This window comes from Sminthopsis crassicaudata, chromosome 3 (assembly GCF_048593235.1).
Source record: "Sminthopsis crassicaudata isolate SCR6 chromosome 3, ASM4859323v1, whole genome shotgun sequence".
In the NCBI taxonomy this organism is placed as follows: domain Eukaryota; kingdom Metazoa; phylum Chordata; class Mammalia; order Dasyuromorphia; family Dasyuridae; genus Sminthopsis; species Sminthopsis crassicaudata.
The window spans coordinates 166,540,832-166,553,895 of record NC_133619.1 but is presented as its reverse complement, the minus strand read 5'-3'; the positions used below and the strand labels follow the sequence as shown (position 1 = coordinate 166,553,895).

General features: G+C 31.4%; 1 protein-coding gene across 9 annotated transcripts in view; it reads right to left on the bottom strand.

The window, feature by feature from the left end:
• MYO16 (myosin XVI) overlaps positions 1-13,064 on the bottom strand; it is an 899,069-nt gene that overhangs the window by 541,076 nt on the left and 344,929 nt on the right. For 8 of the 9 annotated variants that reach the window (XM_074299517.1, XM_074299521.1, XM_074299522.1 and 5 more), the window contains one exon: positions 7,444-7,568. The exons of the other annotated variant lie outside the window; for it this stretch is intronic. In XM_074299517.1, the coding sequence (XP_074155618.1) occupies positions 7,444-7,568 (125 nt within the window). The remainder of the gene's footprint in view (positions 1-7,443; positions 7,569-13,064) is intronic. 9 annotated transcript variants of the gene reach the window in all.

Here is a 13,064-nt window from a genome sequence, read left to right as displayed (position 1 = left end):
TGCAGACTGTTATTGTGATAGATTTATCTCTCTTGTGCATTTGTCTTATCAAATTAAGGAATCTGAACATTCAACTTTATATGACATTATAAATTATGATAGAGATCATCCAGTGGATACCACTGGTATTTTTAAACATTCTCTTTAAAAAAGTGACTGACTACAAAATATCCTCTGATCCTTACATAGAATAAGAAGCAGTGCAATGATGATAAGCATTACAATAAATAGATTTAATCAGTGCTAAAATTAAAATGAAAGCAAACTGCTCTTTTATAAATGCAATGATCTTTAAGTGGAGAAAACGGTTTCTTCCCCTCTGTCTCCTCAGCCATCAATTCTTTGTAACTATTATTGTAAAGAATACTCAAGATGACATGTAATGTTAGGTAATACTATATAATTATCAGCAACATTTATGTTGTCTGTTCAATGGAAAATTGGTCACAAAGAATACAAAAATTCAAAAAGGTTAAAAAAATGGTGTAATTATTTTTCTTTCCCAATACCTCCTTTAAAAATAGGTCACTTTTTCACTAAAGAATTGCAAAATATTCTGATCTAGAAAAAAAATAATAAAGCTTTTTTTTTGAAATTTTTATTCTATATGTATATGAGTTGAAAGCAAAATGCCATAAATTATAAAATCTCTTCTTCCTAGTTTGATAATAGTATTAACTCAACAATAACAGCTTCCATTTGCATACTGCTTGATAATGTACAAAGAACTTTCTTAGGTATCTAATCAAGTAACTAGCTATGTTTGGAGCACCTAAATGATACACTGAACAGAATGCTGGGCCTGGAGTCAGATTCATCTCTCTTAGTTCAAATATGGCTTCTAACACTTACTAGCCTCAGTTTCTCATCTATAAAATAAACTGGAGAAGGAAATGGCAAAACAGTGTCTTTGCCAAGAAAACCTCTAATGAGTTCAACAAATTAAATTACTGAACAAAACCAAAAACAAGCTATGTATTGCTTACCATGTTGATCTCCCTCCAAGACTAATTTAAATTCCATTCCTGAGAATATGAGATCAGTGCAAGAGGAGATTTAATGTACAGGCTGGGGATCTGATAGGAATTATAAATCCTACTCTCTATATGAATAACTTCCATGAATAACTCCTTATATGAATAGCTGTCTGATGTATCCTCCTACCAAAGATTAGAGTTAAAGGAATGATTCCAAATGCAGAGGAAATAGTGCTGGAGGTATTGACAACCCCAGTTGTGGTTCCTTGGGGAGAGCTCCACTCTCCACTAATTCCTTTGACTGTTTCTTTAATCTCATTGCCTTATTATCTCTCTGAGATCTTGTGGCAGATTTTATTTGCTTCCCAATCAATGTATCTTCATAGAATCTCATGATTATAAGGGATTCTAGATATCATTTAATCAAACCAGTATCTCAAGTGAATCTATAAATATCTAAATAAATTTCTCCTTTTACACTGTTTTCTTGCTATTTCCAAATATGCCCATATCTCCTGTATTAAATGTATTTTCCTTAATTCTTCTAAACATCTTTTTGCTCCCTTTAATTATGACATGACTTGAGAAAGCTGTCTATATCTTAACTCTCCAAATTTTGTCACTATGATTCAACTGTTTTCTCCCTCCAATCTGCAGCATGAGCCCTCAATTCTTTCATTTGTGAGTTGTTTTTAGAGCCTGTGTTTTGAGGAAAGGCCCAGACCAGCCAACCTCCCTTCCCAGGACCTTTCCAAAACAGCCCCCATTGCTGATTTTCAGAATACTTTTATGTTCTCTCTTATTCCATCAGAATGTAACTTCCTTGAGGGCAGGGGTTCCATTTATTTTTGTTTGTTTTGTATTCCCAGAATTAAGTGATTAATAAATGCTTGCTATTGATTATATCTAAACACTCTATTTTCACACTATTTCTTTAACCACTTTTATTGAATTGAATTGAATTGAAATTACTTTCTCAAATGGGGCCAATAATTTTTTACTCATAAAAGCCAATGGCTTTTTCAATAAATATATTCAATGATTTTTGGCAGCTTGTAATAATAATATGAAGAGTGTATGGGAGCCAGTTTAAATTTTATTTGGAGAATTGATTGTTAAATTATTGAATTTTCAGCGTAAAGATACACACTTCAGAAACTGGGAAATGCTACAAATCAGAACTTGAGTTACCTTATTTAAAATTTTCTAGACTTAAGAAATTCATGGGAAAAATGTTAATAATGAAGATTAAACTTAAAAATCTCATATTCCTTTATCCAGTTCATTCCCTAATCCCCAAATCATTATTAAGCATTACCAGCATACCAATATATACTTTAGTCAACTCCCCACTATTGACTATCTTCTTTGGCTTCTGAACCAGTAGATGTCATTGGTCTCTTTCTGATTCTCTAATTGTTCCTTTGCTGCTGCATTTTTTTTAACTGTCTCCCTCTCTTCTTCTTGACCCTTTAGGGTGGATTTTTCTCCCAGGGTTCTGCCTATGTGTTTTTTCTTTAGACTATTTTCCTTGACTGGTTTACTCTGATGATTTTAGTTGCTCCTCCAAATTATTTGATTCCCATATCTATAGTTCCAGGTATGTATCTTCTATGGCTTATAATATATATTTGTCTGTATGTATGCATTTCTCCCTGGATTTTATTTATTCAAAAGTAAGCTTTAAATTCCTTCCTTAAATCTACATATCCAGAATATGTCACCCTTTCTGCCTCTGGCACAAACATTTACTAGATGTATCATATTTGGAGATCTGAACTTAACTTTTAATTCCCCAATAATATATGCAATAGTAAAATAAGCCTATAAATTCCATCTCTCACATTCAAATTCTTTCTACATTTTTTACTGTTACCTCTCTAGTCATAGCCCTTGTTACTACTTACCTGATTTATTACTATTTCCTCTCAATTGGTTTTCAGGTCTTTGCCTATCTCTTTAGTTCAAACTGTCTTTCATTTTGCTGTCAGATTGACCTTTCTTATAGATAGGTCTGTTCATATTACTTCTCTCTCCAAAAATTGACAGTGGCTCCTTATTGTCTATTCAGTAAAAAAGCTGAAGTTTTCTGTCTAAAATTCAAATATTTCTGGCATATTAGCACCAACCTACCTTTCCAAAATTAGAAAGCATTATTCAACAGTACATTTTTCACATGTCAAACTAGACTGCCCTCTGATTCTTGAAAGCATGCTTCATATCAGTAACTTTGTTCTTGTTCTCCAGGCCTAGAATGCTTTCTCTTCTCCTAAACACAGAATCACAGAATTGTAAGAGACCTCAGAAGCCATTTAACCCAACTTGTACCTTAAATTGTATTCAATAAAATCTCTGTCTAGTGGTCATTCAGCTTCCATTGGAATAACTCTTAAGTTGGTTACACCTTCTACCTCCAAAATTATTTATTTCCATTCTTGAACACCTTAATTATTAGATTTTTTTTCTCTTTCATTATCTGTAAGATTTTCACCTTTTACTCATAATTTGTCTTCTTGAGTAAGTAGAACAGCCTAACATCTTTTCCACATGACAAGTTTTCAAATAAGACATATTTTTAAGAATAAAGATTACCCCAAATGATCCTTGGCATAATGTCTAATTTTGTTTCCATCCTAATGACTATTTATTCTTAACTACTTAATGACTTTTCTAAAAAGTCCAGAGATAAACACAGTATTTCAAATGTACTCTGATCAAAGTAAAGTATGATAAAATTATCTTTTCATTCACTTGCCATTTTTCTTTGCCATGTCACATGTTTTCATCATGTTGCATTTATGTAGTTGAATTTTTAAAGCAAATTTTATATAACTTTTTATAACTTTGTCATATAATTTCTTAGTTATCTCACCTAATTTTGTATCATCTACAACATAACCTTTTTCTCCATCTTTCATGTAAATGTTAAATGATTTAGGGTTAATTACATTTTCTAATGATATAGTTTTCTTTCTTTCTTTCTTTCTTTCTTTCTTTCTTTCTTTCTTTCTTTCTTTCTTTCTTTCTTTCTTTCTTCCTTCCTTCCTTCCTTCCTTCCTTCCTTCCTTCCTTTCTTTGGCCTCTTGGGGTAAAGTAACTCTTGCCCAGAGTCATGCAGGTAGGAAGTACTAAGTGTCTAAGGCCAGATTTGAACTCAGGTCCTCCTGACTTCAGGACTGGTGCTCTATCCACTGTGCCACCTAGATGCACCATGGATTAATTTTCTAGACTTTCCTCAAAGTTAAACAGTTAATAATCACTGAGATTTGTCATTCAACTAGTTCATATTATATTTAACTGTAACAAATTCTAGTATATCTGTCTCAGTCTTTATTATGTCTATCAACTCTCTGCATTGAAGTGAGTCTTACTAACTTTTCATATGAGGAAACATGGATTTTACCAGTGACTTGGATAAAGTCATACAAAATATTTTATCAAATTTCCAGATAATTCAAAGTAGGTGACAAAAGCTAACACAAGATGATGATCAGGTTACAAATGAACATAATAAGATAAAACCCAGTAAGAACAAATTAAAGTCGTGCACATCACAGAATCATTGTTTTTTGAAAGCTGGGAAATACAGAGGGAAAGAAGTTATGATCATTATCTAGAACTTTTAGAGTACTGAAAACTTAATATGAGTCAATAGCCAGAAAATCTTATGGGAAAAAAGGAAGAGAAATTTCAATAAGTGAAATGATAGTCTCACTGACCACCATCAGGGTCAGATCTCATCTTAGCACCACAAATTAAGAAACATATTGCAAAGTTAGATGGTGTCCAGCTGTGGAGAAAAATCTTAAGTTCATGTCATATGAGACTCACTTGAATCATTTGGACATATTGGTCTGAATAAGAAAATATTAGGGGATGGGGAAGGAAAAGACTATTATATAGTGTTCAAGAAATTAAAGGTCTATCATGTGGGAAAAAATTAGACTTGTTCTGTTTGGTCCCAAAAGTTAAAATCAAGAACAATGAATTAAAAGTGCAAAGATACAAATTTAGGCTTGACTTTGGTGTGGAAGGAAGGGGAAGGGGAACCCCCCCCCAAAAAAAAACGCATGACCATTAGAACTGTCCAAAAATGGAATGGGCTGCCTCAAGACAAGAATTGCTTTCCTTCTATGAAGGTATTTGGGCAAAAGCTGGAGGACAATTTGGTGGGTATGTCATAGTAGAGATTCCTCTAATGTATTGGCTATAATCAATGACTCCTAAGTTTTTTTCTCAACTTTATAATATTGTAATTAATTCTCATGCAAAATGATTTATGACTATAAGTCATTCTGATTTATATAGTATAAATTAAAGAGATTTTCTAATCGTAAACAGTCCTTAGATATTCGTAGGTCAATCCATATAAAATTATAAGCTTTTAGTACTGGAAGGTATTAAAATTACCTTGTTAAAATGTTCTTCACCCTTCATTCTCAACAAGGACCAATGATACCACAGATTAACTCAAATACAAATTAGACTTGGATGAGGGAGAGTGAGCAAAGTCATCAATCTCTTTCTCTGTCAGAGTCATTGAATCCCCTTAGGGGAAGACAAAATTCAAGATAACTGGCAATAATCAGGAATGCACTGGGTTAGTTAACTAAACTAAAATTCAGAGTAAGGGGGTAACCTGTTCAACATCTGACAAATATTAAATGGAACAAAATTTCAGCTCAAGTTATTTATTCCAAGTCCAATTCATTTCTATCATGCTATAGCTTTGTATAACTCAAATGTTATTAGTTCAATTATAACTTTAAATCATTTCTAATTTTGAATTATTTGAAATATGTTCAATTTGATAAATTCAATATAATCAGTCCCTGCAACACTTTCTCTTTGTTTTATAATTCTATTGTGTACTTCTAAGTCTCACCTTTTACCAGTAATCATTGATCAAAGAGAGAGAGAGGGATAATGGGTATATAACATTATCTAGCCACATATGCCTCAATATTGTACTAATACCTTGAAAAAGTATAACATGGAAAAGCACTTCCTAATATTCTGACTGTCCAAGTAGGCTCCAAAAGCCATACTCCACAGTGTCTAAAGGAAAACTGTAAGAAGCCTTATTAGACATTTTATAATGTGGAATTACACCTGACTCTACATCATGTTTGGGGAAGACATTGTATTCTCTTTTAAATTTTTGTAAAGTTCCTTGGAGACTCTATAACAAAGGCTATATATCATATTGATTATAATCTGTTGAATGAATGAGTGAATCTTTATAGTTCTACTACAAAGTAAGTTATATGAAGCCAGAAAGTATCATGTCTTAGAAATCTAAAAACTACAAACCACCAAAATCCATGATTCAAGACATTTCCCTAAAAAAGTGAAGTCACTATTAAATGATTTAATAAGCAAGTGGAACAATATTTATTAAGCCCTTATTGTATACCAGTACTTAACTTAGTAAGTAGTAGGAATAAAAATAGAAAAACAAGAAAATTCTGGCTCTCAAATAGCTCACTTTCCACTAGGGGGAGACAACACATACAGGAAGTTTCAGTGGCAAGCCCCAAAATGAGATACCAATTTCTCATCATTTACACTATACTATTCTGAAAGAAATTCTTCTTTCAAATTATATGGCAATTTAGAGTATAATCTCTTTTAAGATAAACAAGGGAAATTATATCTTACTATGCACAAAATTGGACATAGAATATTATGCTATAACATTCAATAAAAACTGAGTATTAATTTCCCACTGCTTCTCAGCTTACTGAACTAGAAACAGAGAAAAATTATAAATGATCACAGAAATTTAGAACTTTGGAAACAAAGGAACAGTCATTAATATCAGAAGCTGGCTTGAATAAGAATGAGGTGTTCTGAAGTACTTACAAGTCAAAATCAAAAGAATAAAACCAACAATGAGCATTTGTTTTCCCATGAGATATATTCCTGGCATTGACCCTACAAATATCATACTATTCAGAACAGAAAAAGCTTTAATATTATTAACTGACATAATTTATTAATTCTTTGGTAATGATTTTGCACAGGTCTGATCATACCACACTCCTAAGCAAAAACTTTCAATAGCTTCTCTTTACTGTACGATAAAAATTAAATTCACTACATTGACACTTTAGGCCCACTGGAATCTGACCTCAACCTAATTATATATTTATTTTATATATTTCTATTATTTATATATTTTTCAATGAAACTCATTCTCTAGTTTTTCATTTTGAAATTTATCTTCATCATTTCTACTTTTTATAATAGTTTCTCTAAACTTTTTTGATTCTCTATTATTATATCTTGTAAGATTTTTAAATGTTTGCTTATCTTATACATTTTATTAAACAATAAGTTTCTTGAAGACAGAAACTATATTTTTGACAGTGCCTAGTCAAGTGTTGGGTGTTCTACATATCTGATTAATAACTGTTAAATTCAATTGTTCTTAAATATACCTGAGTGAAATATTTCAACTTACAAGAGTAACACCTTCATCATTTTTCTCATTTACATTTCCGCCTGATGATAAGAGTTGTTTTATATCATTCAACATACTCATTGGTCTCTGAAGTTTTATCTGGCGAAGTGAAGTCAGATCCACCCCTGTTTAAAAGAAAATGAAAAAAAAAGGGGGAAAAAAGATCTTTCAAACTCCAGGAAAAAAATAAACTTCTCAGACCACTAGTTACCAAATATATATATATATATATATATATATATATATATATATATATATATATATATATATATATATACATATACATATATATATATATATATATGCATGAATTAAATAGCTACTGCTTTCTACCATTTCTCCTGTTGTTATAGTTACTGTCTTTGATTATAGTTACTCAAAAATATTGTTAAATGTGTATATTTCCCCATGTAGACTGTCATCTTTGTAGTCTTTATCAACATTTAGTACATTGTTATATATTGTAGATGCTTAATAAATACTTGTTGATTTTATTTTATATTTATTAGGTAAGATAATTCATGAGTTGTCCTTAAAAAGAAGAGGACCTGTGTCAATTTCTGCCTCTTACAGGCTGTGTAACCCTACATAGATAACTAACATTTCAGTGAATCAGACAATTCTCTAAGACTATAAACTTCAGAGAAACTTTTGAATTGCATTTTTTGGGTGAGAAAACTCTCCCAACTTCTCACCCAGGAGAAGCCTATAGGTCCCATACTCATTCTCTCTCTCTCTTTCTCTTCCTGTCTGTCTCTAAATATACATACATACATATGTCCTATACATATATGTGTTCCTATTTTAAATTGATAGTAAAAATTGAATAACAAAATAATTTCATTAAAACACCTATATAGAACATAGTATAAAGTTACAATATCTTTTCTTACAAGCTTATAAAATGTTTATCAAAGACATAAGTAAACTGTTGAAATCCAATACTTGTTTACAGTATATACAACTACATGGTGAACATGCAGGATGCAAGAGAATGACATTCATCAAATTTACACATAAAGGAAAAGCTCTATATTTCATTCAAGTAATCATGGGAAGCTTTTTTCTTTTTTAATGAATACACACACACACACACACACACACACATATATATATATATGCTACACTGAAGTTATTCTAAATTCTTTTTCTTTTAGCAATACAGAGAAAGGAAATGACGAAACAATAAAATGCATGCATGGGTATTTGAATGTATTCACTTTTTGGATATAGCCTCTTTTAAAATCATCTCTTTTGGGGGGAATATAAGAAAATAAAACTTCTTTACATATATCAGGACTGGGGAATTACCATTTTCCATTTCAAAAAAATAGATTCCTTAATTGACACCTATGACATCTATTAAGGTTAAAAATTATAACTGTTCCCAATTTAACATTCATGAGTTTGAATAGTGGTCTAAAGTTTTGATGTATATTTCTTCTCCTAGCTTCATGAAGATTTTTCACACATATTTTAAAATGATTCTGAATGTAATGTAATATATATATATACATTTGTATATACACACATATATGTATATATGCATATGTGTGTAGGCATGTACATATATGCTTATGTATGTATATAAAGATATATATGTACTGTGTGCATATATATTTATGTATATGCCTATATATGCATATATATAATATATCAAAGATATAAGTAAAAACTGGAACTCCTCTACTTGCAAAATTGAATCCATTAAAAAACTTAAGTTACTTGCACATACTTTAAGCCCACACTAGGCTATTTCTTCTCTGTACATATCTCAGTATTTCTGCAGAGGGAATGGAATTGAAAAATGGAGTCTCACATGGAAAGTATAGAGACAAGGCCACTTTTGGCTAGAGATCATAGTATCAATGGTATCAATGAAGTTGAAAATATATGTTAGGGCCAGGTTGGATAGGACTTTAACAGGTAAATAGCTTATGTTTCACCCAGAGGTAATGTAAAACCTCTAGAGAATATAAGATAGTCTCACAGTTAAATAGTCATTTAGGGAATTTTACTTTAGTAGCAGTAATAGGATGACTAAACTGGAAAAAGATTTGAGAGAAGAACACTAATTAGGTAGTTGTTGCACCAACCTAAGAAAAATGTGACAATGGCCTGAATTACAGTGCTAATTGTGAATGTCAAAAGAAGAAGTCAAATGGGAAAAAAATGTGGCAGAAGAAAAAGGAGGATTTAGTAACAAATTGAATATATAGGGAGAGGGAAATTAAAAAACTGAGGGTAAACTGAGGGTAGTGTTAAGATTACAAACCTAAGATCACGAAAGGATAGTGGTGCTTTCAAGAGAAACAGGAAACTTGGAAGTAGTAAAAGTATAGGGAAAGTTACATATTCATTTTTGGTCATGTTTATTCTTGAACAGAATTGATACTTTGTATTCATTTTTAATTCATTTTTTTTGCCCCTTAGTAATAGCCAATCATCATCTGATAATTTTTCTCCTCTGAAAGATTTCTAGATTTTACACATCCCTCTCCATTTTTAATATTATCCCTATAATATATCTTCATTGCTTTGGGTTATTATAGTTTTTTCAAACTAATTTTAAGTTTTTCTTGCGCGCGCGCGCGTGTGTGTGTGTGTGTGTGTGTGTGTGTGTGTGTGTGTGTGTGTGTGTGTTTTGGCTCCTTATCCTGTGAATCTTTACCAAACTATTCTTTTTGAAATAACAATTACAACATTAACTTTCCTATTTCAAAACATTTTCAACTCTTTATAAATTAAGCTTAAACGTTTTATCCTGATAAAGCCCTTAACATTCTGGTATCACTTTCCTTACTAAATGTCATCTCTTGCTATTTCCTTTAATGAACAAACTCTGCAACATAAATCATAGCATAATTTATGTAGAGCTGAGAAGAACCACAGAGGTCAAATATCCTAAGTCCCTCATTTTACGGTAGAGCAAATGGAGACCCAGGGAAATTAAGTGACTTTGCAAGATTGCATACTATCACAGGCGGGATTAAAATCTACATCCTCTAAGAAGAGATCTGTTAGGATTCTTACAAGGTGCTAAGTAAGTAGAATTGGGGAGACAATGGTTAAATCTAGTTGAGCATTAATTTAATCCTACAATAAATAATGGTTTCCTAGTAATATAATGATTGGTGTATACTCAGTGTGGGGTATATAAGGAAGAGGTCTCAGGGCTAGAAAAAACAAGCCTACTAGAAGCTAATTCAGAGGAAGCTAGAGGCAGAAACTGGCAGAGGCAAAAGACTAGCGGCAGGAGCCCTTGGAACCAAGGAGAGAGACAGGCCTCTAAGAAAACTAACTGGGCCCCAGGAAAAGAGATAAGACTTTGAAGGAAACAATAAAGGATTTGGACTTTAACTCCTGGCTGCATTTGAAGTGATTATTGAATCTGAACTGAATTATTGAACTGAAAAGAAACCTGCTTCCAGAGAACATTACACTTTAGAGAAGAATATTACAGAGATCCAATGCTTTTTTAACTGTATTTGTATTCCTCTCCACCCACCCACCTCACCCTATGTATGATACGTATTCCTGTCTCTATACCTGGAATACTCTACCTGACTAACCACTAACTTAAGGGTTCAGCTATATATTCCTATATGAAACTTTCTCCAAGTACTCTTGCCCAAACTGATCTTAGCTTCCTCCAATTATAGCTCTTAAAATTTGTATGAATCAAATCAAAATTGAAATAAACACCCCAATTTTTCTCTTAATGCTTTCTTCTGTGTAAATCTTTTTTTCTCTCAATTTAATGTCAAGCACTAAATAAAAGTTTTAATCTTTTAAATGTTATATAGTCTTTAGTAAAGTGATAGGTAATGAACTTGTTTTTCTTAATTGAGGTCAGAACCAAATTCTTAGTATAATTTATTAATTTAGTATACTTTGGAGAACCCTAAGATTTAGTTTTATTTTTGTCTTTTATTTTTACTTACACACAAAAGCTTTAATATGCAGAACTCAGACACAGATAGTACTGATGTTTTTTTATTTTTATTTATTTATTTTTTTCCCCTATGCCATCTTTATCATTCAAAACTATCCTTTCTATTTCTGGCAATCTTATTAGCCAATTGCTTTTCTCAGAGGCAGTTGGTTTGTCTTGCACTTGAAATGTGATATTCATCTAATGTTCCATCAGTCTCCCTTGCTTTTCTCATGTTACAAATCAGAACACCCAGGAGATGAGATAAGGTTAATTGATCATTCCATATTAATTTAATCAACCAATTGCAACATTGCATTTAGAACCTGTGACCACTGCTTTTCCATGTAATCAAAACTTTTTCACTGGCCTCCTGCCACATTTATCTCTGATGCTACAATCATTTAGCCCAGAAACAAAGGAAGAAAATGCAAATTTCAAAGATTAAAATAAAGGAATGATTATACAATTGTGAAGTATGAAAGTAAATCATAAAATACAAAAGTAAAATATAAAACAAAATAAAAATCTCCTCCGGGGTCATTGCTGTTAGAACTGTAACAGATAAGTATCCACTAAAAAATCACTAATGAGAAGGCCAAATCACAAATCAAATTGCACAGAATTTGTAAAGAGCAATTACAGATGATGCAGATAAGTGGGAAGGGAGCTGACATAAACAGAGCACAGATTGTGAATTAGGTGGAAGAAAGAAACAGATGGATATTATCAGCAGAGACCATTACAACAATGATGACAAATGGTATCAACAAAATTAAAAATTAAAGAGATATGAAGCTAAATTTGTTCTGGCAAATGTTTATTTTACAAATTGATTGTGACAGCCAAAGTGGTGACTGATTTTCTCCTAATCATTAATTTTCAGCACTTCCTTCTCATTTTTACTTTCATTAATCCTCCTCCTCAAAAAAATAAAACCCTCAAAATATAATATCACTTAATTTTCATTATTAGGTAATTTATTGATTTTACTACAATAAAATACTAAGGTGTCCTATCAGATATAATCATTTAACTAACTAGAAAGCAAAGCTATCCATATGATCAAACTCGCAATGAGAATAAATAGCCATATTAATGAATTAGTTTTAATCCACTGGTAAATGAAGACTCCTTTTTTTTCAAAGAATAACTAATTAACAGTATCTCCTAAAAAGACAGAAGGGAAGGGAAGGGAAGAGTGAGGAGAAAATCATGGAACTAGCACCGTAAAATTAAAAGTGCCAAAATACTTTGTGCAAATTTAACATTATAAAACACATGACAAAATTTGTAAATGGCCAAATATCAAGATTCTAATACTAAAATCTGCATAATCCCAAATTTCATTTCCATTCTTATTAATGTAATTTATCTGGAAGAAGTTTTGTCTATAAGACAGCTTTCAAAGAGAGCAATTTTTTTAAAATCACATTGGAAGAAAAAAATAATGAATTATAGAAAGAAAAAAAAGTTATTTTAGAAAAGAAAAAAAAAGATTCAGTACAAGGTTTGGTCAAAGTCTTGACTACTTTTACTTCTTTTAATAATTGACTAAATGACCTTCAAAAGAGAGACATTTAATCAATCTGCTTTCTCATTTTTTCATGAAAGTAACAATATACCTTCCTCTTAGACAATTGGGATATATATTAAGAGAGTTCTCTAAGAACAGATTGTTATTATT